The sequence below is a fragment of the Poecilia reticulata genome, chromosome 6 (assembly GCF_904066995.2).
Source record: "Poecilia reticulata chromosome 6, P_reticulata-male-v2, whole genome shotgun sequence".
In the NCBI taxonomy this organism is placed as follows: domain Eukaryota; kingdom Metazoa; phylum Chordata; class Actinopteri; order Cyprinodontiformes; family Poeciliidae; genus Poecilia; species Poecilia reticulata.
In genome coordinates, this window is record NC_088835.1 from 32,380,092 (window position 1) to 32,407,504 (window position 27,413).

General features: G+C 48.9%; 2 protein-coding genes across 3 annotated transcripts; both read left to right on the forward strand.

Annotated features, from left to right (window-relative positions):
* Window positions 1–100: 100 nt before the first annotated feature.
* e2f4 (E2F transcription factor 4) lies at window positions 101–8,396 on the forward strand. 2 transcript variants are annotated; one of them, XM_081608456.1, is made up of 12 exons: window positions 101–645; window positions 2,633–2,742; window positions 3,133–3,293; window positions 4,388–4,432; window positions 4,504–4,568; window positions 4,659–4,844; window positions 6,065–6,099; window positions 6,130–6,158; window positions 6,526–6,645; window positions 6,731–6,778; window positions 6,865–6,909; window positions 7,693–8,396. In XM_081608456.1, exons 1-12 carry the CDS (start codon window positions 481–483, stop codon window positions 7,806–7,808), a joined length of 1,125 nt encoding a protein of 374 aa, XP_081464582.1. In that variant the 5' UTR covers window positions 101–480; the 3' UTR covers window positions 7,809–8,396. The 2 variants fall into 2 exon arrangements, with proteins under 2 accessions (XP_081464582.1, XP_081464581.1); XM_081608455.1 differs by having other exon boundaries at window positions 105–645; window positions 6,065–6,158.
* A 2,101-nt stretch (window positions 8,397–10,497) lies between these two features.
* Window positions 10,498–26,990, forward strand: elmo3 (engulfment and cell motility 3). Its single transcript, XM_008412680.3, has 21 exons — window positions 10,498–10,764; window positions 13,941–14,046; window positions 14,416–14,456; window positions 16,413–16,482; window positions 17,373–17,423; window positions 17,893–18,062; window positions 18,686–18,785; window positions 18,858–19,009; window positions 19,081–19,159; window positions 19,643–19,693; window positions 20,235–20,357; window positions 20,565–20,687; window positions 20,760–20,864; window positions 20,943–21,051; window positions 21,153–21,289; window positions 24,241–24,404; window positions 25,399–25,511; window positions 25,587–25,691; window positions 26,336–26,415; window positions 26,491–26,571; window positions 26,640–26,990. The coding sequence occupies exons 2-21, from the start codon at window positions 13,969–13,971 to the stop codon at window positions 26,850–26,852; spliced, it is 2,145 nt and encodes a 714-aa protein (XP_008410902.1). The 5' UTR covers window positions 10,498–10,764; window positions 13,941–13,968; the 3' UTR covers window positions 26,853–26,990.
* Window positions 26,991–27,413: the final 423 nt, after the last annotated feature.

Genomic DNA, 27,413 nt, shown 5'->3' on the forward strand with positions numbered 1-27,413 from the left:
TTCTTCGAGTTTGTGATTAAGGGTTCGCGGTAAAACTCTAAAACTCCATCAGGACGAAGAATGCATTGTTTTCACTCATAGAAAGCTCATCTTCAAAACTGTTCAGTTTCATGGGTATTTTATGTCATAAAAACATATTTTTTAGTGAAGCGTTTTATATTTATTCCTGAATTTCCCGTTGTTTAGCTCCACGCTTTTAGCTCGGTGGAAGTATTGGCGGTCGGTCCCCGGCGGGTTGAACCGTCCCGTCATTCCTCGCGTGGCCAACGGCTCTCCACCGACGGCTCATTGAATTACAGTCCGCTGCTTGTTCGGCTCGGTTTCACTGAGCCATCCGCGGAGATCCGGGCCATACGGACCCAACAAACACCGCTACACCGTCGGGGGTTCTGCTCGTCTCACTGCGGTCGTCCGACGTGCCGTTCCTGGGCTCGCTGGCTGAATTTTGTCGGGGAAGAACGGCGGAGCTAGTAGCCAGCGATGATGGAGCTGGAGTCGGCCTGTAGCCGAGGCGACCCGGGGACTCCCGGGGACTCGCTTCAGCCGCAGACACCGAGCCGGCACGAGAAGAGCCTGGGCCTGCTCACCACCAAGTTTGTGACCCTGCTGCAGGAGGCCAAGGACGGGGTCCTGGACCTGAAGGCGGTGGGTCTTTGTCAGCTAGCACATGTCACAACCTTAGCATTAGCTCCAGCTAGCTGCAGGCAGCTTTCAATCAATTATACACTTTAGCTCATAGCTTTCAACTTTAGCTGCGGTTATTTCTTTTCTCTCGTTTGAGCAAAATCGGCGCGGTTCCGGGGGCTGTCGGAGCTTTCCGTGCCGGAATCGCGGTGTTAGCCCGGAGTGAAGTTTGAAAACACCGGGGAACTTGTCAGGCTCTGCCCCCTGCAGATTCAAAGTGTGGAAAGTGGGTCAGCTTTTGTCTCCTCAGCCAGAGCTGCAGCAGCGATCTTCCTCTTCCTCAGGGATGAAGGCTTCGTCTCTTGAGGACACGTCTTCAGTCGTTATTCTTCACTAATTACTCAAAAGCATAGAAGCTCAGTTGGAAGCTCTGCTTGGTGCTGATGAGCCTGCAGGATGCAGCAGGTAGCCGCTCCTGTCAGGCTGTTTGGTGTCAGAACTAAATCAGAGACCTGCAGGCTGATGTGAAGCTGCCAGGAAAAATACAATTTTAGTTGTTTATACATGATTAAATCTCACTTAATAAATAATAATAATAAACAAAAGGCAAAATGAACGGATTATTACAGCTGCTCTGCAACCTGTGACCCTTTAATAACTTTGGCAAAAGCATTTTGAATGAACAGTTTTTAAATATAGATTAAAATTCATGACCATCACTTTTCCCAGTCTGCTGCTGTATCTATTAGGAAATAATCCGTTGTTTATATATTCATGTATGTTTTGCAAACTTTTACTTTCCAAATTATTCCACTCTGCAGCACATTACTTTGAATCAGCTGCTACTTTTTAATAATTACGTACTTATCTTTCTTATGCTGTAAATGTGCCCTTACTGGTCAGCCTCTTATTATTATTATTATTATTACTATTATTTGCATATTTTTAGCTGTCTTGTGAACGTTCACCTTCCCACTGACCTTTGCACTGTGACCCCTGGATTTTCCAACAGAAAGAAACTTTATTTTCAGTATAATAACACATCCAGGCGTCATCAGTTTTTAATGGAATCATTCCATTAAATTTACACACCAGAATGACACTAAAAGTATTAATAATATTTTAGATCAACGTTTCTTATCACGTTCTGCCTTTTATTTATTTTCCACTAAATATTTCTTCCAAAATATCATACAGATATTTCTGTCTTCTTTGTTTTCCTCCCTTTCTTTTAAAATAATATATTTATAATAATATATTCCTGTAGTTGATGCCAGTGAAATATGATAAATTGACTGGAAGCACTGCATTTAGAATAAAATTATATTTATTGTTGATTTGATTTTCACTCTCAGCTCTAAACAAACATGTAGTTTAATCACCAACTAAACATTATTGTTTTTAAATACTTATTATTTTATGAAATGAGACGGCCTGGTCCTCCGACTGTCCACTGACTGTCCTCCGACTGTCCACTGACTGTCCACTGACTGTCCTCCGACTGTCCCCGCTGCGGGACGACGGAGGACGTCTCTGTCTTATTCTGTCTCATCCTGCTGTATTTAGCGCTGCGTTGCCTTGAGAAGGACGGGTGGAGCTCCTTCAGTTTCGTTTTTTGTTGTTTTTACCAGCAGTTTGTTTTTCCAATAAGTGAAGTGATGTAGCCAGCTGACTGGCAGTGCACAGCAGTGTTCTCTCACTTTCAGCAGAACTTTCTCCTCTGCTGAAAGCTTTATGATGAAACTGAATTAGCAGAGAAGAACTTTCACTTCTGGCTTCTGAAAGATGGAGGAGGAGAAACATGACTCTGGATCATAACGTTTGAAATGGACCCGGTTTGACCTCAGGGTCCCGGTTCAGGAAGCGATTGGGTCGGTCTGCCGGTTCCGGTCGAGTCAGAACAGAAACGTGAAACTCTGCAGCTGCACAGGCTCGTCGTCTCCATCTGTGAAGGAGGGAAGTGGGAGCCCCAGCATGATGCTGCCTTTACATCCCGTTTTCCCCGCAGGCTGCAGACACTCTGGCCGTTCGGCAGAAACGACGCATCTATGACATCACCAACGTCCTGGAGGGAATCGGTCTGATCGAGAAGAAGTCCAAGAACAGCATCCAGTGGAAGTAAGTTCCCCTCGTTTCTCCTCTGAATGAATCTGCAGCGCCCCCTGGAACTGAGCAATGATATTACATCAAGTCATTTAGAAGAATAAAATGTTTCAGTTAACAATGGGGTTTATGTTTTTATGTCTTCTCAAGGGAAAAGTTGAACCAAGATTAAAATGAATTAAAGCCGTGCCGTGAACACATTTCATGCAATTATTATTATTTATTCTTCACCTCATTTGTAATAAACAATAAAAACTTGGATCAGAACTATCGCTGACAAATAAAACGATGTTGAAGCAGAGATACATAATGTTATTAATTATAACATCAATAGATTGGAGGGTAAGGTTTGACGCTGACGTCTCCGTGTGTCTCTGCATGACCACACTTGATGGTGCGTTTAAGGGGCGTGGGACCAGGCTGCAACACCAGGGAGATCGCAGACAAGCTGATGGAGCTGAAGGCCGAGCTGGACGATCTGGCGCTGCGGGAGAACGAGCTGGACCAGCAGAAGGTCTGGGTCCAGCAGAGCATCAAGAATGTCACCGACGACTCCAGCAACAGCCCATATCCTTCTGGACCCGACCAGAACCACCGGAACCGGCCTCAGGTTCCGGTTCTGTTCCTGAGCTGCCGGGTCAGAACACCGTTAAACTTCCCGAATGGTTTTGGCCGTTGGCATCGCTCTGTCTCCATGGAGATGCTTCCTTTAGTGGATCATCAGTTCAGTATTTCTATCGTTGGGGGTTTGCTTGACGTGTTTTTGTTAAAGCTGCGACGTTCAGCCAGGCTGAAAATAAAACCGCTGGGGAATTCAACCAGCAACTTCAGGCGTTTCATTTCCAGACTGAATTAAATTAAATTCTACACATTAAATACCCCATTATGACAATGTGGGGAAAAGTTTGAGATTTTTGCAAATTTATTCAAAATAGAAAACCAATGATCACGTTTACATAAACATTCACAGCCTTGTCAGTTTGATTATTGTTGATCATTTTCTTCATGTGAGCTTCTACTAAATTTAACTAAACCTCCAATCAGCTGGTTTTGCTGATAAACTCTGAAAACGACATTTAGAGTTTTTTCTTTTTTTTCCTGACGAAGTTTTTACATTTTAGTTAAAATTTTAGTTCTGTACCCTAAAACTGTCTCAGTGCTGCCCTCTGTGTTGATCGGTGGTACTGCAGTGTCTCAGTGCTGCCCTCTGTGTTGATCGGTGGTACTGCAGTGTCTCAGTGCTGCCCTCTGTGTTGATCGGTGGTACTGCAGTGTCTCAGTGCTGCCCTCTGTGTTGATCGGTGGTACTGCAGTGTCTCAGTGCTGCCCTCTGTGTTGATCGGTGGTACTGCTGTGTCTCAGTGCTGCCCTCTGTGTTGATCGGTGGTACTGCAGTGTCTCAGTGCTGCCCTCTGTGTTGATCGGTGGTACTGCAGTGTCTCAGTGCTGCCCTCTGTGTTGATCGGTGGTACTGCTGTTGGATTCTGCTGCAGTGTGTTGTGTTCATCAGCCTCCAGCTGTTCTGATGACGGCTTCATTCCACTCTGCTTTCTCAGATTAGAATGAATAATAATAAATATGAACATTCTGAGCAGGAAGCCTTTCACAATAAAAGCTGTATTATCCGCTTGTTGCTCGGACCGACCTTAACACTCTCATACGATGGCCTACGTAAAGCACGAAGACCTCTGTGGAGCGTTTAAAGGTAAAACTGTCTGGAGAACATTTAGGTTCATTGTCCCTGCTGGCTGTCTCTCATGACCTTTGACCCTGCAGGGGACACTCTGCTAGCCATCCGGGCCCCCATCGGGACGCAGCTGGAGGTTCCTGTACCAGAACTCGTAAGTAGCTATGATTACGACCTGGTTGGGTTGAGTCCGGGTCGCTCCATGAGCCAGGGTAACCATGTGTGTGTGTGTGTGTGTGTGCAGGTCCTTAATGGACAGAGGAAGTACCAGATCCGCCTGAAAAGTACCTCTGGACCCATCGAGGTTCTCCTGGTCAATAAGGACCCGTCCAGCGCCGCTCCGGTGGTTCTGCCCGTCCCGCCACCTGATGACGTTCTGCACAACCTGCCAGCGCCGACGGCGACCCTGACGACCCCCCAGGCCCCAAAGGTCCTCACCTCACACTGGACAGGAAATAAAGTAGAAAAAGTGTTTTTGGTCCCTCAGTGGACCGATCCGGGTCGGTGTTCCCCTCTGTGGGTCCAGAACCACAGCTCTCTCCCAGACCGACCAAGTGCAGCAATAAAACCCGATCGGTTCAGCTTCCAGAAGAATCCGGTCGTTCTCAGGCTGCAGGCCGAACGTCGCATTTTATCCGACATGCGGCAAAATTCTGCAGCCGAATCCAGACGGAGGATCTAAACAAATGTTTCTCAACCTTTTTCGGGCCAGCGCCCCCCCAGCCTTTATCACTGACTATTATTTTATCATTAATGTTACTATCACTATTGTAGATGTTTTGAATCGGCGCACCGATTATGTTTCCCGTACACTTCAGCGCCTTACGCTCCTTCACCTCGCGCACATAACGGGGTAAATGTAGCGAGTTTTGCCCTAAACGTATCGGCGTCTGGAGGAGGGGGACTGGGGGGGGGGGAGCGTATGTTTCTACGCTCCTTCGTGGGGGGCGGCGATTTATGTTTTCGCATCCACCTGAATAATGTGTAGTTGCGCCCCTCCCCACGGCACTTCAACAATATTATTTTACCTTGTATCTGGAAATAGTGTCTGTTTATTCTTGCCATACAGTCTCTGTATTAATTATTGCTCGAAAGGTCTTGCCATACCAGCTTATTCCTCTGTATTTACTTTAGTTTCTTAGTTTATTCTTGCATTTTGTTCTTCATTCATTTCCATTTAGTTTCCTTTGATTAGTTTTATCCTCTCCTGGTTTATTGCTATGTCCACTTTAGTTTCTTTCCTGTTGCTACATTTATTTTATCGTTTATTCACCATCAGTAATCTTCACTCATCACCTGCTGCGCCGTTGAGATATATAACCGTTGAGAACCGCTAATCTAAACCATGAAGAGATGGAAGAGTCAGTGAACGCATCACATCCCAACCCCGGGTCACTAAGGGCTGCTGCTGTTAGCTTCCTGTTCAGTAAATGATTATTTTAATAATCTATTGATAATTGTGACAGTTTATCGAATAAACCAGTAAAATAAATGTCTGGTGGAGGATCTACTGGTGAATCCTGCCGGGGGAAACGTGGCGCCATGTTGGACTCCGAGCTGCTTCTGGTTCAGAGGCAAAATGATGGAAACGTTTCTGTTACATCTGATCCGTCTGCAGCAGCGTGACATGACATGTCCTCTCGCCTACAGCTCTGCAAGCCGCATCCAGCCATAAAACCAGCCGCCGCAGCAACGCCGGGCGCAGCAACGCCGGGCGCAGCAACGCCGGGCGCCGCAGCTGCAGGTAACCAAACCTTGAACTGTCGTCAGAAACGGGATTTGGGTCATGAGCTTTAATAAAATAATGAAATGCAGATCTGGGTGAATTAAAACAGCTTTACAGTAAAAGTCACTGAATAAATATAGTTATGATATTAAAATGCATGCAGGTGCATTAAAAGATGTCGTTTGAAATGTTGAGCTTTTAATAAAACGTCAGTCGTCATCAGCCACGCCTCATTTGTCTCCTCCGTGAACGGAGGCTGGGGCCAGAAATGGCCCCCGGGCCGCACTTTGGACACCGCTGTGGTATAACTAACACACACCACTGAGAAACATGTTTTAGATTTCATGTGTTTTCCATATTTCTCCCTCTGTGTGTTTGGCCTCAGATGCGAGTGCTGCAGCAGACTGTGCTGCAGCGGTTCCGCAGCAGCTGCAGTCCTCCGCCTCCCTGGACGGTTCTGCCTCCTCGGCCGGGTTCCAGCCCATCAAGTCGGATCCGCCTGAGCGTGAGTCCCTGGGATAATTATTCATAATGAACGCTGATTAATGTGCTGAAATGTGCGGCTGACATGAGCTCTGATGTTTCTCCAGTTTTGGATTTCCCCAAAGAGCTGTCTGAAATGTTTGACCCGACTAAAGGCGAGTTCTGCTCTGCGGCCAGATGAACTGCATGTCAGATGTTAATGCTGGATGTTCATAACCATCTGCTGGTTTTCTGCCTCCAGAGATGATGCCTGGAGACCTGCTGGAGGACCTGATGTCGTCAGAAGGTATCCTGGCGTCCCGACGCTCCGCCGCGCTCTTTGTTCTTTCTCTCCAGCTAAACGCTTTCAGTCGTGAAACTAGAAGTCAGGTCGTGTTTTCCGTCATCAACAGGAAAAACAGCCGTTTCGGCAGCAGGTTGCCATGGTAACGGCTGTGTCAGTTTGGTGGTTTAATATTTTGCAGTCTGAACCCAACAGGAAACGTTTTTCAAAATAAAATGAAAACTGGAAGAATTTCAAACGTCAGGAGACAAAATTTGATCCAAACGGAAAAATGTATAATATTCTGCATCAAGATGAACTTTGACCTCTGTTCAGGTCCAATTAGAAACAGATTCAGCTGGGAGAAGATCAGGAGCGGCTGCTGGCGCATGGAGGCACTGGGAATACTGGGAACACAGCTGGGGTCCTTTGGTTCGGGTCGGGTCGGTTCCGGCTGCGTGTTCTGGACGCTGCTCCCCTGAACGTTCCGGTCCAGACCTGCAGACCTGAACCACCAGGAAGGATCCAGCCAGAAACCTGCAGCAGTGGAACCAGAACCCGGATGTGCGGACGCCTTCGGGCGGTTCTGAGACGATGCGTCGCCATGGCAACCCGGCCCGTGCAGCAGAACTCTGATTGGCTGTTCGTCTCCTGAACGTTTTCCAGGTTTCATTTCCTTCTAAAGAACGTTTCAGGATTCTGGATGTAAAAACGTTTTTGCTTCGCTGTGAGACGATGTGTTCTGATTTTAGATGGTTCTGACCTCTGACCTCTGGCTCCTTTAACCGTTCTGCCGTTCCCCCTCAGTGTTCTCGCCTCTCCTCCGCCTGTCGCCTCCGCCCAGCGACCACGACTACATCTACAACCTGGACGAGACCGAGGGCCTCTGTGACCTTTTCGATGTCCCCATCCTTAACCTCTGACCCCGTCTGGCCCGCCTTGAGCCTCCTGCGGTGCAGCTGCGGCGCTGCTGCGGCGCTGCTGCAGCCTCCATCAGCTCCATGTACAGAAAGCAGCCGGAAACTTTGAGCTTTTCCAAGGAAAATGAGTCAAAACTATATTTTTTGCTTTGTTGTGTACAAAGACTAGTGTGTGTGTGCCTGTGTGTGTGTGCGTGTGTGTGCGCGCCTGTGTGTGTGTGTGTGTGTGTGCCTGTGTGTGTGTGTGGACGCGCGGACGGACCTTTTGTACTGAAGAATCTGAGCGTCTCCTGGGGACCAGAAGAAGCGGTTCTGGGCCCGGATCCGGCCCGGTCCTCCTTGTACATAGAGAATATATATTTTGTGATAGCGGCGAACGATGCTTTAGTTCCCAGGAATCATGCAGCTTTGTCTCAACCCAGTCCTCCCAGTCTTCCCATTTTAACCAGTCTAATGTTAGCTGCAAGTGAAACAGAAGAAATTAATGTAAAAACGTGATCAGATTGAAACGACTCGGTTTTAAGGTTCTGTAAGGGATTTTAAAACAGATTTTTTATGTTGAGCAGAATAAATATCACGTTTTAACGTTGACCTCCTTTAATGCTTCTGTCTCGTCCATAAACTCTTTTAAATCTGGCCTCTGGTTCTTCTCCAATGATTCGGATCACGTTTCTGGTAATTCTCCGGTGAAGACCCGTTTTCCCGCCTGGAGACGTTCTTCTGTTCTGGTTCTGGGTTGTAACGGACCCAGGTTCTGAACACTGCTGGGCAGCCATAATGAACAAAAGTATACTTTAGTATATTTCAAACATACATTTGTGAAAGTACATTTTAAGTATACGAAGTATTAAGTGTACTACATATAAATATATATGAAGTATACTTAAAAGGATGCTTGTACCAATTTAGAAATTAGAACTTTAAACACTTGAATATAATTGTACCAAAATACACTTTTAATAAAGTATATTTAATATATTTAGGTCAGGGGCGTCCAGAGTGGGTCCTGGAGGCATCCTGCATGTTTTATTCTCCCTGGTTTGGCTCACCTGGATCAAGTGATGCTGATTAGAGGCCTGAGGATGGCCTCCTGCTTTAAGTGAACAAAATATCTATTTGCTCAAGTGTATATCTAAAATATATGCTCAAAATAGAATTTTTTAAAATTCACTTAACACTACTTTAAATTATTAATTTCAATATGTTTTAAATGACATCTCAGTGTATACTTCAGGCTAATAGAGTATGCCTTTTTAGGTGCCTTAATATCCATCCATTTTCTAACACCTTGTCCCTCAGTGGGTCAGGAGCTGCTGCTGCCTCTCCAGGTAACGTTTTGGGCGAGAGGCGGGGTCACCTGGACAGGTCAACACAGACACACAATCAACCACACACACACACCTAGGGACAATTTAGACAGGCCAATTAACCTGACAGTCATGTTTCTGGACTGTGGGAGGAAACCGGAGTACCTGGAGAAAACCCACCATGCACAGGGAGAACATGGAGACTCCATGCAGAAAGACCGGGAATCGAACCCAGAACCTTCTTGCTGCAAGGCAACAGCTCTACCCACTGCACCACTGTGCAGCCGGTGCCATAATTTATTATTTTTGTTAAAATGGCCAAGAAAAACAAATCCTAACAGTGGAACTTGTTTTAATGTTTAACAATGTATTCATGCCTCAACATGTCAAACGGTGACAGTTTAGTGACAAATTCTACAACATTTGTCCTTAACGCTAAAAGTAGCAGGTGTCTTCAGTTTTATATCTCCGAATATCAACTGTTGTTTTCAGTTTTTTAACTAAAACACGGACTGAATATCACATTTATTACGGTTGAAAAAGAAAAAGTTGCCAAGTTTAGATGTAACTGAACTGATTACGGTAGTTTCTGAACCGTAACGGTAACAAAGTGCTGATCCTTCGTGATGCTACTAGCTAAATGAGCTAAATGAAAATGGGCGCTTTCTTCTTCTTCTTCTTCTTCAGATTTCAACAGCAGCTTGCATCCATTATTGTTGCTCTACTGCCATCTACTGGATCCTAATATATGTACCTCAAATTCTCATAATGAGCCCAGTATTATTTTAAAAAATGAAAAATCTTCTTTTTCCCCTCAATGCTATTTAACTGATCAACAACATTCTCAAATTTCAATTCCCTATTAAAACCTAATTCTGTTTTAATGCGCACTTTCTTCTTTTATTTCCAATTTTGACTTCCAATGATTCACTTCCTGCTACAGAGCCCCCTGGTGGTGGAAGGAAAATCCACATGTAAGCTGCACCGGGCTATAAGCCGCGTGGTTCAAAGCTTAGGAAAAAAGTAGCGGTTTATAGTCCGGAAAATACGGTATATGAAAAAAATCTAAATGGTCTCTGGTATTGTTCAGGGGGCCGGATCAAATGTGGAGGTGGGCCGGATCCGGCCCGCTGGCCGTAGTTTGGGGACCACTGGTCTAACAGGTGCAGCATTTGGCTTCTCTAATGTTTTTATTTCTGATTTTATTATTGAACTTCAACACTAAAGAGTGAAGAAACATTTTATTGTTCTAAACTGAGATAATCAAACCACGCAGGCCTTGTTCAATGAGTGTTTCTATTGCAATAAAATAATCGGACCAATCATCCCTGCTTTTATCCAGATTTAGATCCTGAGTTGGTCCACTTTTATTGTGAAAATCCCGAACCGGAGACGGCACCGTAATCCCGCAGTTAACACCCAGACCAAGCCAAAGTGAAGTGCTCGACTGCTGCCAACCCGGAACTTTTTGACCCTTTAGTAATCCCAGAAGTCGGGGGTTCTGGAACTTCCCGTCGGTTCCGTGTTGGTTCGGTAGGCAGGTCCAGCTTTCCGGACCCATCTGGTTCCGCCCGGAGGAGAAGCCAAGAAGCGGCTCCGATGTTCTCCGAGTGACCGCGGCGGTTCCCGTAGGACAGAAGTTTTCAGAGCAGGTAAGAGGAGCCGAACCGAGCCGCCAGAACCCGGTTCTGCTCTCTGCTGGGTGGACAATAAAGTTCTGGACAGAAACATGGAGGAGGGCAGAGAGGTGAAAGGTCACAATCTGGTAACTTTCAGCTGAGTTTGGTTCTTCCAGCTCCTGTCTGAGTGGAGTGATCTGATTAGACTGTGTGTGTGTGTGTGTGTGTGTGTGTGTGTGTCTCTCTGTGTGTGTGTGTCTCTGTGTGTGTGTGTGTGTGTCTCTGTGTGTGTGTGTGTGTCAGGTGAGGAATGTCAGGCAGCTCCAACCCTCCTCCTCTGGGGCGGTGGAGGGTTGGGGGGTTCTGAGTCCTACAGAACCGGCCCAGATTCTGCTGAGGTTCTGGGTTTAATGAAGCAGAACCTCCCTGTTTAAACTGAGATCCAGTTCAGTCCAGTTCATCCCCGTTCATTGGTGTGGTTCCTCCTCAGCAAGCATGTGGCGACAGTGGAAAGGAACACCTTGAAACCCATCAGAACCAGAACCTGGATCAGATGTCATAGAGACCCGGGGAACCTGACGTCTGATCTGAAACGCGATTTATGTCAAGAAACGACTCAAAGAAATCTGCTGGTGGGACATTTTGAACATCCGGGGGCGTGGCTACAGGGGGAGGGGGCGTGGCTCCGCCCCTAAAGAAGACTGTGGCCTCATTTAATAAAGTTCAAACATCAGTTTTCTTCTTCAATCAAGATATGAACACAAAACCCAACAAAGTATTACATAAATAATAAATATAGATATCAAATGTTCTAGAGTTTTGACCCAGAAACGTCCTAATAGTTCTAGTATTTTGGTGCCAGACAGACCCAGGATCCTTCCTGCAGTCGGTGGGTCCAGATTACCTGGTTAATGATCTGCAGGCGGAAGTGGAGCTTCTGTTTGGACTCTGACTGCAGCAGGAGGCGGAGCTACAGCTGCTGCAGCTTCAGCAACATGGAGGACAAGCCTGGACCGGCGGCGGCACGCCGAGAACGCTGCAGACCCTCTGGTCCTGGTTCTGGTTCTAGTCCTGGTTCTGGTTCTGGTTCTGGTTCTGGCTCTGCTCTGGTTCTGTTCTGGTCCTGGTTCTGGTTCTGTTCTGGCTCTGGTCCTGGTTCTGTTCTGGTTCTGTTCTGGTTCTGTTCTGGTCCTGGTTCTGGTCCTGGTTCTGTTCTGGTTCTGGTTCTGGTTCTGGTTCTGTTCTGGTTCTGGTTCTGTTCTGGTTCTGGTCCTGGTTCTGGTCCTGGTTCTGTTCTGTTCTGGTCCTGGTTCTGTTATGGCTCTGGTCCTGGTTCTGTTCTGGTCCTGGTCCTGGTTCTGTTCTGGCTCTGTTCTGGTCCTGGTTCTGGTTCTGTTCTGGCTATGTTCTGGTCCTGGTTCTGTTCTGGCTCTGGTCCTGGTTCTGTTATGGTTCTGGTCCTGGTTCTGTTCCTGGTTCTGTTATGGCTCTGGTCCTGGTCCTGGTCCTGGTTCTGGTCCTGGTCCTAGTCCTGGTCCTGGTCCTGGTTCTGGTCCTGGGTCCAGTCAGTCCATCCCCGACTGTAGAATGAGCAGGAAATGGTCTTCACAACCACAGCAAGCTCACACACACGGAGCGGTCCGGTTGGTTCGGTCTGAGCAGGCCCAGCAATGATGGACCGGGTCGGGTCCACAGACACCCAACCAGAGCTCCTCCCTCCTGCAGCCGGGTCAGAACCAGAACTTTTGAGTGAGCAAGCGAGAGAGTGTGTGTGTGTTAAGTTTTCTCAGTTTTACTCACAGAACCAGAAATAGAGAAAAACAGGAACTGGCTCTGATGGGTTCATTCTGAAAGTGATAGCTGCCTCTGCTGAGGCGCTACCGGGTCGGTACTGACTGCTGAGTCCGTCCCAATAGAACCAGTAGAACCAGTGGCTGACTCTGTGGGTTGGATCAATACACAGCGGGTCCAGTTAGTTCCTGTGTGGTTCACAGTCACAGAAAGGTTCTGGTTCTGCCCGACCTCCCAGAGTGAAGAGTGTGTGTGTGTGTGTGTGTGTGTGTGTGTGTGTGTGTTTTCTTGTAATTGCTAATTCTAGAGGACCAGGACCACTTTCACAACATTTACCAGCAAAGTGAGGACATTTCCTGGTCCTCACTTCTTTTCCAGTTCTACTGGTTGGATTTAGAATCTGGGTGAGTTAAGTTCTGGTTCTGGTTAGGACTGGACTGGTTTTGGTTCTTGTTGGGGAAAATTGTCTGGGTTAGGCATCCAGTTACTAAAATGAATAGAAGTCGACATAAAGTCCAGAAGTGCATCAATCTAATATCAATAGTTCTGCACCGATTGCAGTTTTCTAGCCGATCATCGATCTTAAAAAAATGCCTGACCTGCCCATTCTGATTTTGGCTGATATAATTTTTTTTTCTCTTAAATGTAGCAAGAAAGTCACAGATTTGGCAACAGTGGAGTTACCATAGTTACTGCAAACATGCAGACATGACCTGGTGGGCGGGGCTGAAATGGTTCTAATTGCACTGATTGAGCAGATTAAAGTTGTTCTTCCATGTTTGATCAAATCTGTGAAACTGTAGGAGTATTTAATAAATTAATAATTCTGTACATTTATGTCTGCATTTAAAAAAGAAACGTTTCAGTCATTTCAGCTGCTTTGGGTTGATATCAATACTAATCGTCAGATATCGGTAGTGACGGCAGTGGAGTGGTGCATCGCTAACAGAGTCCTCATTTGGCTAGAAGTAGGCTGCACCAGTTGCAGTTTTCTGGCCGATGCCAAGTTTTCTTGTCTGAAATGTTGCTCAGCATAGCAAGTTGTTGAGTTGGCACCAGGGTGGTCACCGTTGTTGACTGTAAACGTGCAGACATAACTTGGTCTGCTCACCGGGCAGCAAAAGAGGACAGTGGTTGATTCTTAGACCTTTGCCATCTAGATGGGATCAGTGGATAACATCTGCTTCACATGTAGAAATCAGCCGATCTCCCAAGATTAAGGAGACCGGCACCGATGAATCAGTGCACCAAGCCAGAAATGGTCTTCACAACCACAGCAAGCTCACACACACGGAGCGGTCCGGTTGGTCCGGTCTGAGCAGACCCAGCGACGATGGACCGGGTCGGGTGTGTGGACCCGACCCGGTGTTGGCCTGTGTCGTCTCGTCTCATCATGTCCGTCTGCGTTTCTCCTCCAGGTTGCAGCGGCAGAGCGTAGCGGCCATCATGCCGCAGCAGAAGGACATCGTGAGGATCGCCATCCAGATGCCCGGGGCGTTGCCGCAGCTCATCCAGCTGGACCAGGTAGCCTCCGTCCGCCATGTTGGCGTCTCACCGAGCCCAGTCGGGTTCACAGGGTGTGAATACTTTCTGCTGTAGAGTTTGACCAGCAGGCCAGAGTCTGCCGTCTCCTGATTGGCCTGGACTCACCTCCGGGCCTCTAGGCCTCATGATGTCATCAGTGTTCCTGATGACATCATCAGGAAGACTGATGATGACTGATGAACCCCCGTTTGGTTCTGCTGTGTTGGACCAGACGACAGCAGCTCAGTCTGGGTTTGTCTGCATCCGAGCCGGTTCTGAGTAGAACGGGTCGGGCCGTGTGAGGCCCTGTTCTGGTGGCGGTGACGTTTTACATGCTGAAGGTTCTGACTGGTTCTGCTGTGCTTGCAGAAAAAGCCTCTGTCTGCGGTCATCAAGGAGGTCTGTGACGGGTAAGTTCTGTTCTGCTCCGGTTCCAACCTCTCTGACTTTCAATAACAATAGAAATCCAGATATTCTAGAGCAGATGTCACCCGACTGACACCTGCATCTAGTTTTTACCTGGAAAACGTCGAAACAACGTGAGACAGACGGACGGTTCAGATTGACTAAACTCAGCTGCATGTGCAGTAATCTGGATTATGAATCTAAATCTAATTACTTCATGGAAGTCAGTGATGATGGTTTACAGTTTTGGGGAACCAGAGCCAGATGCTTGATCAAGTTTTGTTATTGTTATTGCACATAATAAACAAACAAACTGCTTCGTAAATAATAATAAATTCCATCTGCAAGTATTCTATGGAAGCATTTAACTGCCAAAACCAGAAAATAAAATCAGAAGCGGTAACGAGAAAGTTTCCTCGTTATAACGAGTTTTATATCTTGTTAAAACTTCTGTTTGCACAGAAGTGCAAATAAGAAAAAACTTTGTTTATAAAGCAAAAAATGCTGTAATATGCAGATTTCCCCCAGTTGATATAAGCCTGGTGGCCCGCCATGCTGTTCTAGCCGCGCAGCTCTACGTGAACCGCAGGAATAACTCGTCTTTCTTTCAGAGCTGCGGGTTGAGGAGCGGTGAGAATGATTTATATCGGTGAACTCAGGATTATGCAGCGTTTCCATCTCAGCTCGCTGCCCAGCGTGTGGCGCTGTCTGCCCTGTAGAGTTCATGTCTGTGTCCCGGTTGGTCGGAGCGTTAGCGGCTAACGAACCAGCGCTAACCTCATCGCGCAGGTCCGGCCCGGTGAGGAGCTTTCACCTGGCCTCCATGCCACGCTTTACGCTGGTTTATATTATTTTAGTATTATTTTTAGTGTTTTTCCAGATGCACCAACCCAGACCAAATGCTTTGTCCCTGTACTCAGAGTTAATCTTAAATCTCGTCCCATAAACTGCAGCAACCAAAACAGTTTCTGAGATTCTCATTAAAACTCAGCAGACAGAAATGTTGCAGCTGCTAAAGCTACATTAGCTGCATTGAATTAAATCTCCTGTTTGTGGCTCATCTCTGCTCAGTGCAGCAGGTTTAACTCATCCTGCAGGGCCGGTCCAAGGCTGGTGGGGCCTGGGGCAGAATCTGACTGAGGGGCCCCATCAGCACCTCTAACAGCTTCTGAGTTGGATTTAATCTGGGAGACGAGGAGGAGATTAACTGGCCTCCATAGAAACCATCAGTTATAATCCAGTTTACTCATTTGTGTTGTGAACAAGCAGCTCAAACTCAAAGATTAAACTCACAGCATCAGATTGTTGCTATGGTAACAAAACAATCCAACTATGGAAATTGTTCTTTGAACTCTTACAAAGTAAATTTTTCAGATCCTTTAAATCTTACATGTAAGTGTTAATTTAAAATCTTTTAATTTATGCTGAAACCATTAAATCAAATTCAGCAGCATTGATCATCTCAGTAAATAAATGTTACATTTATGTATCTGTGATAAAATATCAGTATTTGTGGCCCCTGAAGCCCTGGGGGCCCCATGGAGCCGCTGAGTTAATTTGGATTAAACAGAAGTAAAATAATTGATATTCATTTTAATTGTATTTTTTTAATGTTTTTAAGACGAGCTCTGGGTTTAAATATTCCACGTTTTCCTGTAACATATAATAACCCAGTAATATTTTTATACCTCCTGTCAACATGTTTTACTACAGAAACCCGGCGGACGGCCCGCCGGGCCGGCAGGTTCTGGGGGAAATTTGTCATACCGTAAAAGTTTCGGGTTATTGATTCGTCTAGTTTTAATCGGCCTTTTCTCGCTCCAACACGTTACAGCAAAGCTTCATGACAGGAACATTTCTCATTCAATGAGAACTTGTGTTTTGTAGAACTGTTCTGGTTTTAATGGTTCTGGTGTCTGAGCGTCGGTACATGAAGGCGCTAACGTTGTGTTCGTCCTCAGCTGGAACCTTCCGGGTCCCGATAACTACGCCCTGCAGTACGATGGAGTCCAGATGTACATCACCGAGTCGGTCAGTCTCACCGCAGCGCCAACATGGCCGCTTCCTCTGACTGACAAAGGTCTGCTCCTCCTCATCATCATCAGACCAGCTGAGGGATGATGATGATGATGATGATGATGATGATGATGATGATGCTACAGCCTGAGGAAGAAGCGGGTTTCTGCTGGGAGATGTTCCTGGTTCTGGACTGAATCTGTGGATCCGACCAGACGTTTCGGTTCTGGAGCTGCTGGAACATCTGCAGTGAAGAAACTTCCCGACTTCTCTCTGCTGAGACTTTTGCTTTTATTTCATTCTTAAAATTATGTTAGCTGCGGTGCAACGCGCCTCCTGGCTGCGGTGCAACGCGCCGCGTGGCAGCGGTGCAACGCGCCGCGTGGCTGCGGTGCAACGCGCCTCCTGGCAGCGGTGCAACGCGCCGCGTGGCAGCGGTGCAACGCGCCTCCTGGCAGCGGTGCAACGCGCCGCGTGGCTGGTGGCAGCGGTGCAACGCGCCGCGTGGCTGGTGGCAGCGGTGCAACGCGCCTCCTGGCTGCGGTGCAACGCACCGCGTGGCTGCGGTGCAACGCGCCGCGTGGCAGCGGTGCAACGCGCCGCGTGGCTGGTGGCAGCGGTGCAACGCGCCGCGTGGCTGCGGTGCAACGAGCCGCGTGGCAGCGGTGCAACGCGCCGCATGGCTGGTGGCAGCGGTGCAACGCGCCGCGTGGCTGCGTGGCAGCGGTGCAACGCGCCGCATGGCTGGTGGCAGCGGTGCAACGCGCCTCCTGGCAGCGGTGCAACGCGCCGCGTGGCTGCGGTGCAACGCGCCGCGTGGCAGCGGTGCAACGCGCCGCATGGCTGGTGGCAGCGGTGCAACGCGCCGCGTGGCTGCGGTTAAACGCTGTGCTCTGTGCTTCCAGAACCGCCTGGACATCAAGAACGGCTGCATCCTGCGTCTGACCAAAGCCCCGGTGAGTCTGCCGCCATGTGGGTCACCTGACTCCGACTTTCTGAACTAATTCTGGAGAATCTGACCAGTAATCTGGAAAGGTGATCAGTGATCTGAAGAACCAGATGGGTTCCGTCACCACTGGTCTTGTTCTGGTGGTTCTGCTGGTTCTGGTGGTTCTGCTGGTTCTGGTGGTTCTGCTGGTTCTGTTCTCCTCTCAGTCTCAGAACTCAGCAAACGGTTTTGGTCAGGAAAAGGTTGGATGTTCTAATCAGTTTAATCCGATGTGAGAATCCGGTCCAGAGTCCGACCCAGATTCCCCAAGAAGAGTGACGGATTAGGAGGCCCGGCATTCAGAGCCTCCTGTGAACGGATCGGATCAGAACCGCAGCTGCATAGCAATAGAACCAGAGCCTGGTGACCCAGGTGTGGAGGCTGGAGCTCCTCCCACACGCTGACCTCCATCCTGGTTGTCCTGTGTTTGACCTCAGGGTCGCTGTGCCGACGACCTTCACAGGGGCATCCAGAGCTCGGACGGCGGCGTGCGCTGCGACTCGCTGAAGGAGCTGGCGAGCGTCTCGCGGGACGTGACCTTCGCTCAGGAGTTCATCAACCTGGACGGACACAACCTGCTGGTCAAGATAGTGGAGGAGTCCAGAGAGTGAGTATGAACGTAACTGACCCCATTGACCTCTGGTCCAGAACCAGGATCCTCACCTGGACCAGAACCACTCCAACAGAACACCAACAACAGGTGGTCCAGAAGAATCAGAACCAGGCCAGAGGTCAGGGTTCAAGACAGGAACCACCACTGATCCAGAGGAAAACAAAACCTGCCTCAGACTGACCCAAAGCTTCCCGATGATCCCAAAGACTTCTGGGAAATATTCTGAGGACTGAAGAGACAGAACTGGACCTGATGGACGGTTCTGAACCCGTTTCATCTGGTTCTGACCATCAATTATACCTCATTGGACTGAACAGCGCCTGTTAGCTGCTATAGCTAGCCTGTTAGCTGCTATAGCTAGCCTGTTAGCCACTATAGCTAGCCTGTTAGCGCTATAGCTAGCCTGTTAGCCATCATGACCAAAGGTTCTGCAGCAGGATGGGATCCAACATATGGCATAATGTTGTGGATGTCCTAGTCAAAGTTGGGACATTTTCTGATGGAAAACTCTCAAATGAAATCAGCTCAGCAGGTTAAAGGTCATCCACAGTGACTTTAGAGACTCATTTGGTCCTGATGTCACAGGAAGTGATGTCATCGCTAGCTGTTTGTTGCAGGAGCAACCAGATCATGACTCACACGCTGACCGGCTTCACTGAGCTGATGGATCACGGCATCGTTTCCTGGGAGAATCTCTCCGCCATCTTCATCAAGAAGGTTCTTCTTCTTTCTCCTCCTCTTCCTCCTCCTCCTCTTCCTCCTCCTCCTGACCGTCTCTCCTCCCGTCAGATTGCCGGTTTCGTCAACTCCTCGTCCACAGACGTGTCGATGCAGCAGGTGTCCCTGGACATCCTGGAGAACATGGTTCTGAGCAGCCGCCAGCTGTTCCTGCAGGTCAAGCAGGAGGTCACCATGGAGAGGCTGGTCGCCCACCTGCAGGTGTAAGTGGAACCGGGCCGGTTCCGACCCAGCAGGAAGTCCTGCCCCTGACTCTCCCTCTCTGGTGTTTCAGGGCGAACCAGCAGATCCAGACCAAAGCCATGGCTCTGCTCATGGCCCTGCTGCAGACGGCTGAGGACGCGGACAGACAGGTACCGGTACCGCTCCACTCTCATCCGGGTCGCACATCCACACCGGTACAAATGACGTTCATGTAAACATTAGCGATACATTTGGATGATTTAATATGAATAAGTTTTTCCCTCCACTCAACTTTCCTTTAATATGCTGGGTGAGAACAAAACATTTCTCTGTGTGAAACACGGTGATCTGATTTTCAGGGTTTTTATTGAACTCCTGGAGTAAAAAAACTTTTATTGTTGAAATGAAAAGTGTTGATGGGGCTTTCTGGTTCTGATCCGTTTGGCGCTGCTGATTGGCTGGATGGTTCCCCTCCAGGCTGACTCAGTTTGGACCCGGTCGGCCCGTCTCTGCCGGCCTTCTGTCCCCTGTTGTCCTCAGACAACAGTTGCTCCTTTCATTGCTCTGGTTCTGTCTGTCCAGAGGCTGCTGCCCCCTGCTGGCAGGAGGCGTCTCTGCGCCGCCGTCACACGTCTCTTCTTCTTCTGTTCCAGGAAATGTTCGCCTTCCTGAACAAGAAGAACGTCCGTCAGTACATCTATAAGGTGAGACGCTCCGCCGTCCCCAGCGTCCCTCACATGAGGACCATGGGGGTCTCGTCCTCCAGTGTCCCCTCCTGTCCTCCAGTGTCCTGTCCTCCAGTGTCTTGTCCTCCAGTGTCTTGTCCTCTAGTGTCCTGTCCTCCAGTGTCTTGTCCTCCAGTGTCTTGTCCTCTAGTGTCTTGTCCTCCAGTATCTTGTCCTCTAGTGTCTTGTCCTCCAGTGTCTTGTCCTCCAGTGTCTTGTCCTCTAGTGTCCTGTCCTCCAGTGTCTTGTCCTCCAGTGTCTTGTCCTCTAGTGTCCTGTCCTCCAGTGTCCTGTCCTCCAGTGTCTTGTCCTCCAGTATCTTGTCCTCTAGTGTCTTGTCCTCCAGTGTCCTGTCCTCCAGTGTCTTGTCCTCCAGTGTCTTGTCCTCCAGTGTCTTGTCCTCTAGTGTCCTGTCCTCCAGTGTCTTGTCCTCCAGTGTCTTGTCCTCTAGTGTCCTGTCCTCCAGTGTCTTGTCCTCTAGTGTCCTGTCCTCCAGTGTCCTGTCTGTGTTTGTGTCCAGGACATCATCCTGTCCTCCAGTCCCGTCCAGGATGAGATGGCCCACCACCTCTACGTCCTGCAGTCGGTCACACTGAACCACCTGGAGACGCGCATGAGGACGCCGCTGGACTGCTACAGCCAGGTGGGACGCCGCCGTCTGTCCAAATGACTGTCCATAAGTCCATAAGTTCATAAGACATTTTTTTTGTCTTCGTTTTTATTTTGACAAAAAGACCCAAAATTGGCAGAAAAACTGATTTTCTGACCTTTTCTTGTTCAGAACTGAAGCTGTTTTAAAGTGTTCATGCAGAACTTTCCAGAACCGGTTCCACTTGGTTTCTGTCCTCAGGAGCAGCGGGACGCGCTGCACGGCCTGCGCCAGGCGGCGTTCGAGACGGACAGCGAGAACAGCCTGAGCCACGAGCGCCGCCGCTCGCTCTGTGCCAAGGAGTTCAAGAAGCTGGGCTTCTCTGTAAGGACCCGCTTCTGCTCTGACCCGGTTCTGACCCGGTTCCGTTATCTCATTACTTCCCGATTGTTCCAGAACAACAGCAACCCGGGTCAGGACCTGGTGCGGACGCCTCCTGGTCTGCTGGCTCTGGACACCATGTTTTACTTTGCGACTCGCTATCCGGACGCCTACAGCAGGGTGAGCGCCTGGAGTGATGATGATGAAGATGATGATGAAGATGACGTCATGGCTGTTAATTTGCTGCTTTTGCTGCAGTTCGTCCTGGAGAACAGCAGCAGGGAGGACAAACACGAGTGTCCTTTTGCCCGCAGCAGCATCCAGCTCACACTCATCCTCTGTGAGATCCTGCGCATCGGAGACCCCCGTAAGCTGCAGCGCTCCAACGCAACGCGCTGCGACCCGCTGCGACCTTCTGCGACCTGCTGCAGCTCTGTCCGTCCTAACCTCCGCCCGTTGTGTCCGCAGCCTCGGAGACGGGCTCCAGCTTCCACCCCATCTTCTTCAGCCAGGACCGGCTGCTGGAGGAGCTGTTCTGCGTCTGCATTCAGCTGCTCAACAAGACCTGGAAGGAGATGCGCGCCACGCAGGAAGACTTCGACAAGGTCAGACACGCAGCTGCACCAGAGGCTGCAGACCTGATATTAAACTCCGGTCCGCTTTAACCCAACTCCAGTCCGTCTGCCTAGAAACTCCGGTTTGTCTATTGAGGTGTGAATGCTAAGCTAACTCTGGTCCTTCAAACCTCGGTCTGGGTTCGGTTGAAGCAAACTTTGGTTCAGTTTGGATGTGAACGCCAAACGGACTGGAGACCGCTCCAAAAGCAGGAAGTGGACCACAATGCAGGGCATTCTGGGTAAATACAACCAAAGCTAACGTGCTAGTCTAGTGCTAACAGCAGAAATGGCTCCTGGTCTTTAACTGAAGACTAAAGACAAATCCCAAGTCCACCTCGCTGCAGCAAACAGGAAGGGGCGGGACGGACCACTGCCAGCCTCTTACCTTATTTGGAAATGGGACCATTGCACTCCGGAAGCGAAGGGGGCGCCATTTCCTATATTATCCACGGTCTCCCGTTTTTATTTTCTTTTGAAATCTGTGATGTATCTTAATTTAAAGAAGAATTTTCACTTTTTATGTTTTTAATCTCTCTCTTATTTTCTTCAGCGCAGCTCAGTTTTTAACGAGTTCTGTAGTTTTTGGTTTACTTCTAAATCTGCTCCTTAGTCGCATATTTTCGGGGTTTACTGCTGCCTCTAGTGGCGAGGGGGTGGTAACACACCTAATATAATTACATTACTAAATCAGAATACCACAAAGTCTTTATTATTTACTATTAATTCTGGCATTACTGGAACAGTAAAAGATAAATTCCCTTACAAAAGAAGATACCGTTTCATTTTCTTAAGGAGCTAATTAAATGAGATAAACAAGAACTGAAAGTGGTTCCAGTTTCACTCGATGGCCAACCTGTTAAAACTGGCAAATTTTAAATACCTCGAGTCGTTCCTGGACAGTCGGCTCAACTTTGCTGAAAAACACTGACTATGTCTGTAGAGTCTAAAGATAAGATATAAGGTAGAGTCTCAGAGACTTAAAAGGGTTCAGGTTGGAAAAATACGTTGTTTAATAAGATGATTTATCTTTTACTGTTCCAGTAATGCCAGAATTAATAATAAATAATAAAGACTTTGTGGTATTCTGATTTAGTAATGTAATTAGATTAGTTGTCTTACCACCCCCAGGCCACTAGAGGCAGTAGCAGGCCCGAAACGATGCGACTAAGGAGCAGATTTAGAAGTAAACCAAAAACTACAGAACTTGTTAAAAACTGAGCTGCGCTGAAGAAAATAAAAGAGAGAAGTTTAAATACATGCTGAGAGTGAAAATCCTTCCTAAAGGTGAAAATACATCACAGATTTCAAAAGAAAATAAAAACGGGAGAAACGGATAATATAGGAAATGGCGCCCCCTTCGCTTCCAAAGTGCAATGGTCCCATTTCCAAATAAGGTCTGAGACTGACAGCGGTCCGTCCCGCCCCTTCCTGTTTGCTGCAGTCAGGTCCTTCTCAGAAATCCTCCAACCGCTAAAATCCTCCATCTTGTTTCCATCTGGTGAAGAAGGAAGTTGCTCTCAGCGTCTTCAGAGGTTTTAGTGTCGTTTCCTTCAGTGGTTCTTGGTGCAGCGCCCCCACAGGCCAGGAGGGGAACAGGTTGGTTTGACTCAGAGCAGCTGGAGGTGGAGCAGAGAGGATAAAGCGGCTTTAGGCCGGACAAATGGAAACATGCAGAGGGGCAGAAAGAATCTGGGAATCAGCAGGAGCGTAATAAACCAGGAGGTCTGAAGCAGGAAAAGAATCATGTTTATGTATTTACAGATCTGTAGAAGAAAATAGATAAAGGAGAAAATGATCTTTTATTCCCGTCTAAAACCAGGTTTCACATCTGGAGCTCTACAAAGTTCTTCTACACAATAGTAATAAACTACCGACCCTCAGATTGAAGCGGAAACCAGAAGAAAAACCCGTTTCATTAACTGAAGTAAAAATAAAACCTTTACATTAAAATAACTGTGTCTGAAATCAGCATTTACAAAATGAAATAACTGGAATGAACTGCTCAGTGGATCCAGACCGGTCCGGTCCGGTCCGGTCCGGTCCGGTCCATCGCCCCCTCTGCAGGTCAGATCAGATCTGACCTCTGATCAGACTGGGCCGCTCCATGCTGAACGGTTCTGGTACCGGAGATCACCGATTCTGTTCTGAGTTCAGCTGATGGTTACGGATTTGAAATGTCAGAACCAGAACAGAACCTGGATGTTGGATGTTCAGCAAACGCCTGCAGCTGGTTTCATAGTAGAAAAGTTTGATTTAAACGATAAAATTCTAAATAATTTTGTCTTCAGGTGATTTCTGGCTTTTCAAATGGAAACATATTTACTGAAGTTCTGATGCTGGGCGGAGCCTTACCAGAGGCACCACACTCTACTTCCTGTCTACTTCCTGTTTATCGCAGCCATGCGGAGCGGCAGCATGCTTCTGGTTTATTGGCTCCGACTGGGCCGGTTCCAGTTCGGACCCAGACTGGAACCGGATCCAGACTGGAACCGAACCCAGACTGGATTCCAGTTCGGACCCAGACTGGAACCGGACCCAGACTGGAACCGGATCCAGACTGGATTCCAGTCCAGATCCAGACTGGAACCGGACCCAGACTGGAACCGGATCCAGACTGGATTCCAGTCCGGATCCAGACTGGATTCCAGTCCGGATCCAGACTGGAACCGGCCCAGACTGGAACCGGACCCAGACTGGAACCGGCCCAGTCTGTCGGTCACTGCCTGGAGGTGTTGAAGAGAAGACGAGGTTTTCATGGCCCTGGGGGGTTTATTTAAAATCAGCCAAGATATTTGTTTCTGAAATCAGATGGATTTTTCTCTAAAGATAATAAAACAAGGTAAAATTATGATCATAATTTCAGAAATAATTAGCTATTCACAGGTCTGTACTTTAACTGGACCGCTCCAGAACGTCGTGTGGCCCGTTTGTCTGTCCAGGTGATGCAGGTGGTGAAGGAGCAGATCACCCGGACGCTGGCCAGCAAGCCCACATCGCTGGAGCTGTTCAAGAACAAGGTCAACGCGCTGAACTACAGCGAGATCCTGAAACTGCGGCAGACGGAGCGGCTGCACCAGGAGGAGACGCTGGCGCCGCCCGTCCTGTCAGTCCCTGCAGCATCACACAGCAGCATCACACCGCGGCATCACATTGAGGCTTCACACAGCAGCATCACACAGCAGCTTCACACAGCAGCATCATACCGCGGCATCACACAGCAGCGTCACACAGCAGCATCATACCGCGGCATCACACAGCAGCGTCACACCGCAGCATCACACAGCGGCATCATACCGCGGCATCACACCGCGGCATCACACAGCGGCATCATACCGCGGCATCACACAGCGGCATCACACAGCAGCATCACACAGCGGCATCACACCGCGGCTTCACACAGCAGCATCACACAGCAGCATCACACAGCAGCATCACACAGCAGCATCACACAGCAGCATCACACCGCGGCTTCACACAGCAGCATCACACAGCAGCATCATACCGCGGCATCACACAGCAGCATCATACCGCGGCATCACACCGCGGCATCATACCGCGGCTTCACACAGCGGCATCACACAGCGGCATCACACAGCGGCATCACACCGCGGCTTCACACAGCAGCATCACACAGCAGCATCATACCGCGGCATCACACAGCAGCATCACACCGCGGCTTCACACAGCAGCATCACACAGCAGCATCACACAGCAGCATCACACAGCGGCTTCACACCGCGGCTTCACACAGCAGCATCACACAGCAGCATCACACCGCGGCTTCACACTGAGGCATCACACAGCAGCATCACACAGCAGCATCATACCGCGGCATCACACAGCAGCATCGCACCGCGGCTTCACACAGCAGCATCACACAGCAGCATCACACTGCGGCGCCACACAGCAGCGTCACACCGCGGCATCACACCGCAGCGTCACACCGCGGCATCACACAGCAGCTTCACACCGCAGCATCACACCGCGGCTTCACATTGAGGCATCACACAGCAGCATCATACCGCGGCATCACACAGCAGCGTCACACAGCAGTGTCACACATCGTTGCACTGTGTAAAAGCTGTTTTGTGCTGCAGAGAGCTGAAAGAGCGCCTGAAGCCGGAGCTGCTGGAGCTGATCCGCCAGCAGAGACTCAACCGGCTCTGCCAGGGAACCATGTTCAGGAAGATCAGCAGCCGGAGGCGGCAGGGTGGGTGGAGCCTCCTGCTGGCCTCATGGCCTTCAGTAGATCAGTACTAATCAGCGTTTCCTTTGCTGCGCTCAGACAAACTGTGGTACTGCCGCCTGTCGCCCAACCACAAGATGCTGCACTACGGCGACGTGGAGGAAGACGCAGAGAACCCGGCCATCGAGACGCTGCAGGACAAGAGTGAGTCCAGCTGCTGCTGTGAGCGGCAGCAGGTCAGGATGCGGCTGGAGGATAATCACCAGCTGCTGGCAGAGCTACACGTAAAATACAGACCAAGCCAGAAGTTTACATTCACCGGCCTGCAGTTAAAACACAAAGTTCTCACCAAATGATTCGTGATAAAACAACGTCTCTGCCTCTGGTGGCGACTCTTCCATCATAAAAACAACAAAATGCTCGAGTCGTTTCTCAGGAGATTTTCAATGGACTCGAAATAAAAAAGTTTTCTTTACCCATCAAAATAACAGAAATATTCTCTGAGCTGACTTCGTACAAAAATGTAAATATAAACGTTAATTTTATGGTATGAAAAGTTTCACTCCTTCACCAGCCAATCAGATCAACCCGGGAAAAAAATGGCTCTACCGTTAGCATAACCTTGGATCAATAACATTATTTAGCAAATAATAAATTAATTCTTAATAGTCTGCAACACTCCCTGTTTAACCAATGAGGACCAGCCCAGATGATGATGTCATAGCTCTGGAGGCTTCTCTGCTGTTCTTAAATTCTACATTTAAGGCTCTATTTTGTGGATCGATCAGTTTGTCATGTGACGCCCTGCGGGCCGTTTCATTGGCTGCTTCCTCTGATTCTCCCTCCAGTCCCAGTGGCAGATATCAAAGGTTTGCTGACCGGGAAGGACTGTCCTCACATGAAGGAGAACAAGGGCAAGCAGACCAAGGTCAGTCTGCTTCTTCTTCTCTGGTCTCCCTGCTGTCAGACGGTGAGTTAAAGCTTTCGTCTTCTTCTGCTGCAGGAAGTCCTGGATTTGGCCTTCAGCATCACCTACGATGTGGAGGAGTGCAGCCTGAACTTCATCGCCCCCTCCAGGACAGACGTGAGTATGACCGATCCTCGTTGTAGTGCCTGCGCCCCCTGCTGGTCCTGACGTGTCCGTTCCGTCAGTTCTGCCTGTGGACGGACGGACTGAGCGTCCTGCTGGGCCGGGACATGAGCAGCGAGTCGATGCGCAGCGAGCTGGAGATCCTGCTGTCCATGGAGATCAAGCTCCGCCTCCTGGACCTGGAGAACGTCCCCATCCCCGACGGCGCCCCCGCCGTGCCCAAACCGCCCAGCAACTACAACTTCTGCTACGACTTCAGCCAGACGGAGCAGTAGGCCAGCTCTGGGCGGGTTCTGGTTCTGGACGGGGTCCGGCCCGTCCATCCCGGCTCCTCTTCTTATCTGACAGATTTCAGCTCTTTACTGAGGGCGGTTCCGTAGAACCGATCCAGATCTTCTTGCAGAACCAGTTTTAATCCAGAAAGCAGCAGCTGACCCGTTTCCAGCTGCCAGGAGACCCTGGTTCTTCCTGGTTCTTCCTGGCACTTCCTGGCTCTTTCTGGTACTTTCTGGCACTTCTTGGTTCTTCCTGGTACTTTCTGGCTCTTCCTGGTTCTTTTTGGCACTTCCTGGCTCTTTCTGGCACTTCCTGGCTCTTCCTGGTTCTTCCTGGTACTTCCTGGTTCTTTGGTACTTTCTGGCTCTTCCTGGTTCTTTGGTACTTTCTGGCTCTTCCTGGTTCTTTGGTACTTTCTGGCACTTCCTTGCTCTTCCTGGCTCTTCCTGGTACTTCCTGGTTCTTCCTGGCTCTTCCTGCCTGAGCGGTGCGGCTGCTTGTGTGACGATGCATTTAAAGTGTCTTGACATTCAGAGAATCGTTGCTTCGCTCCAGTTCGG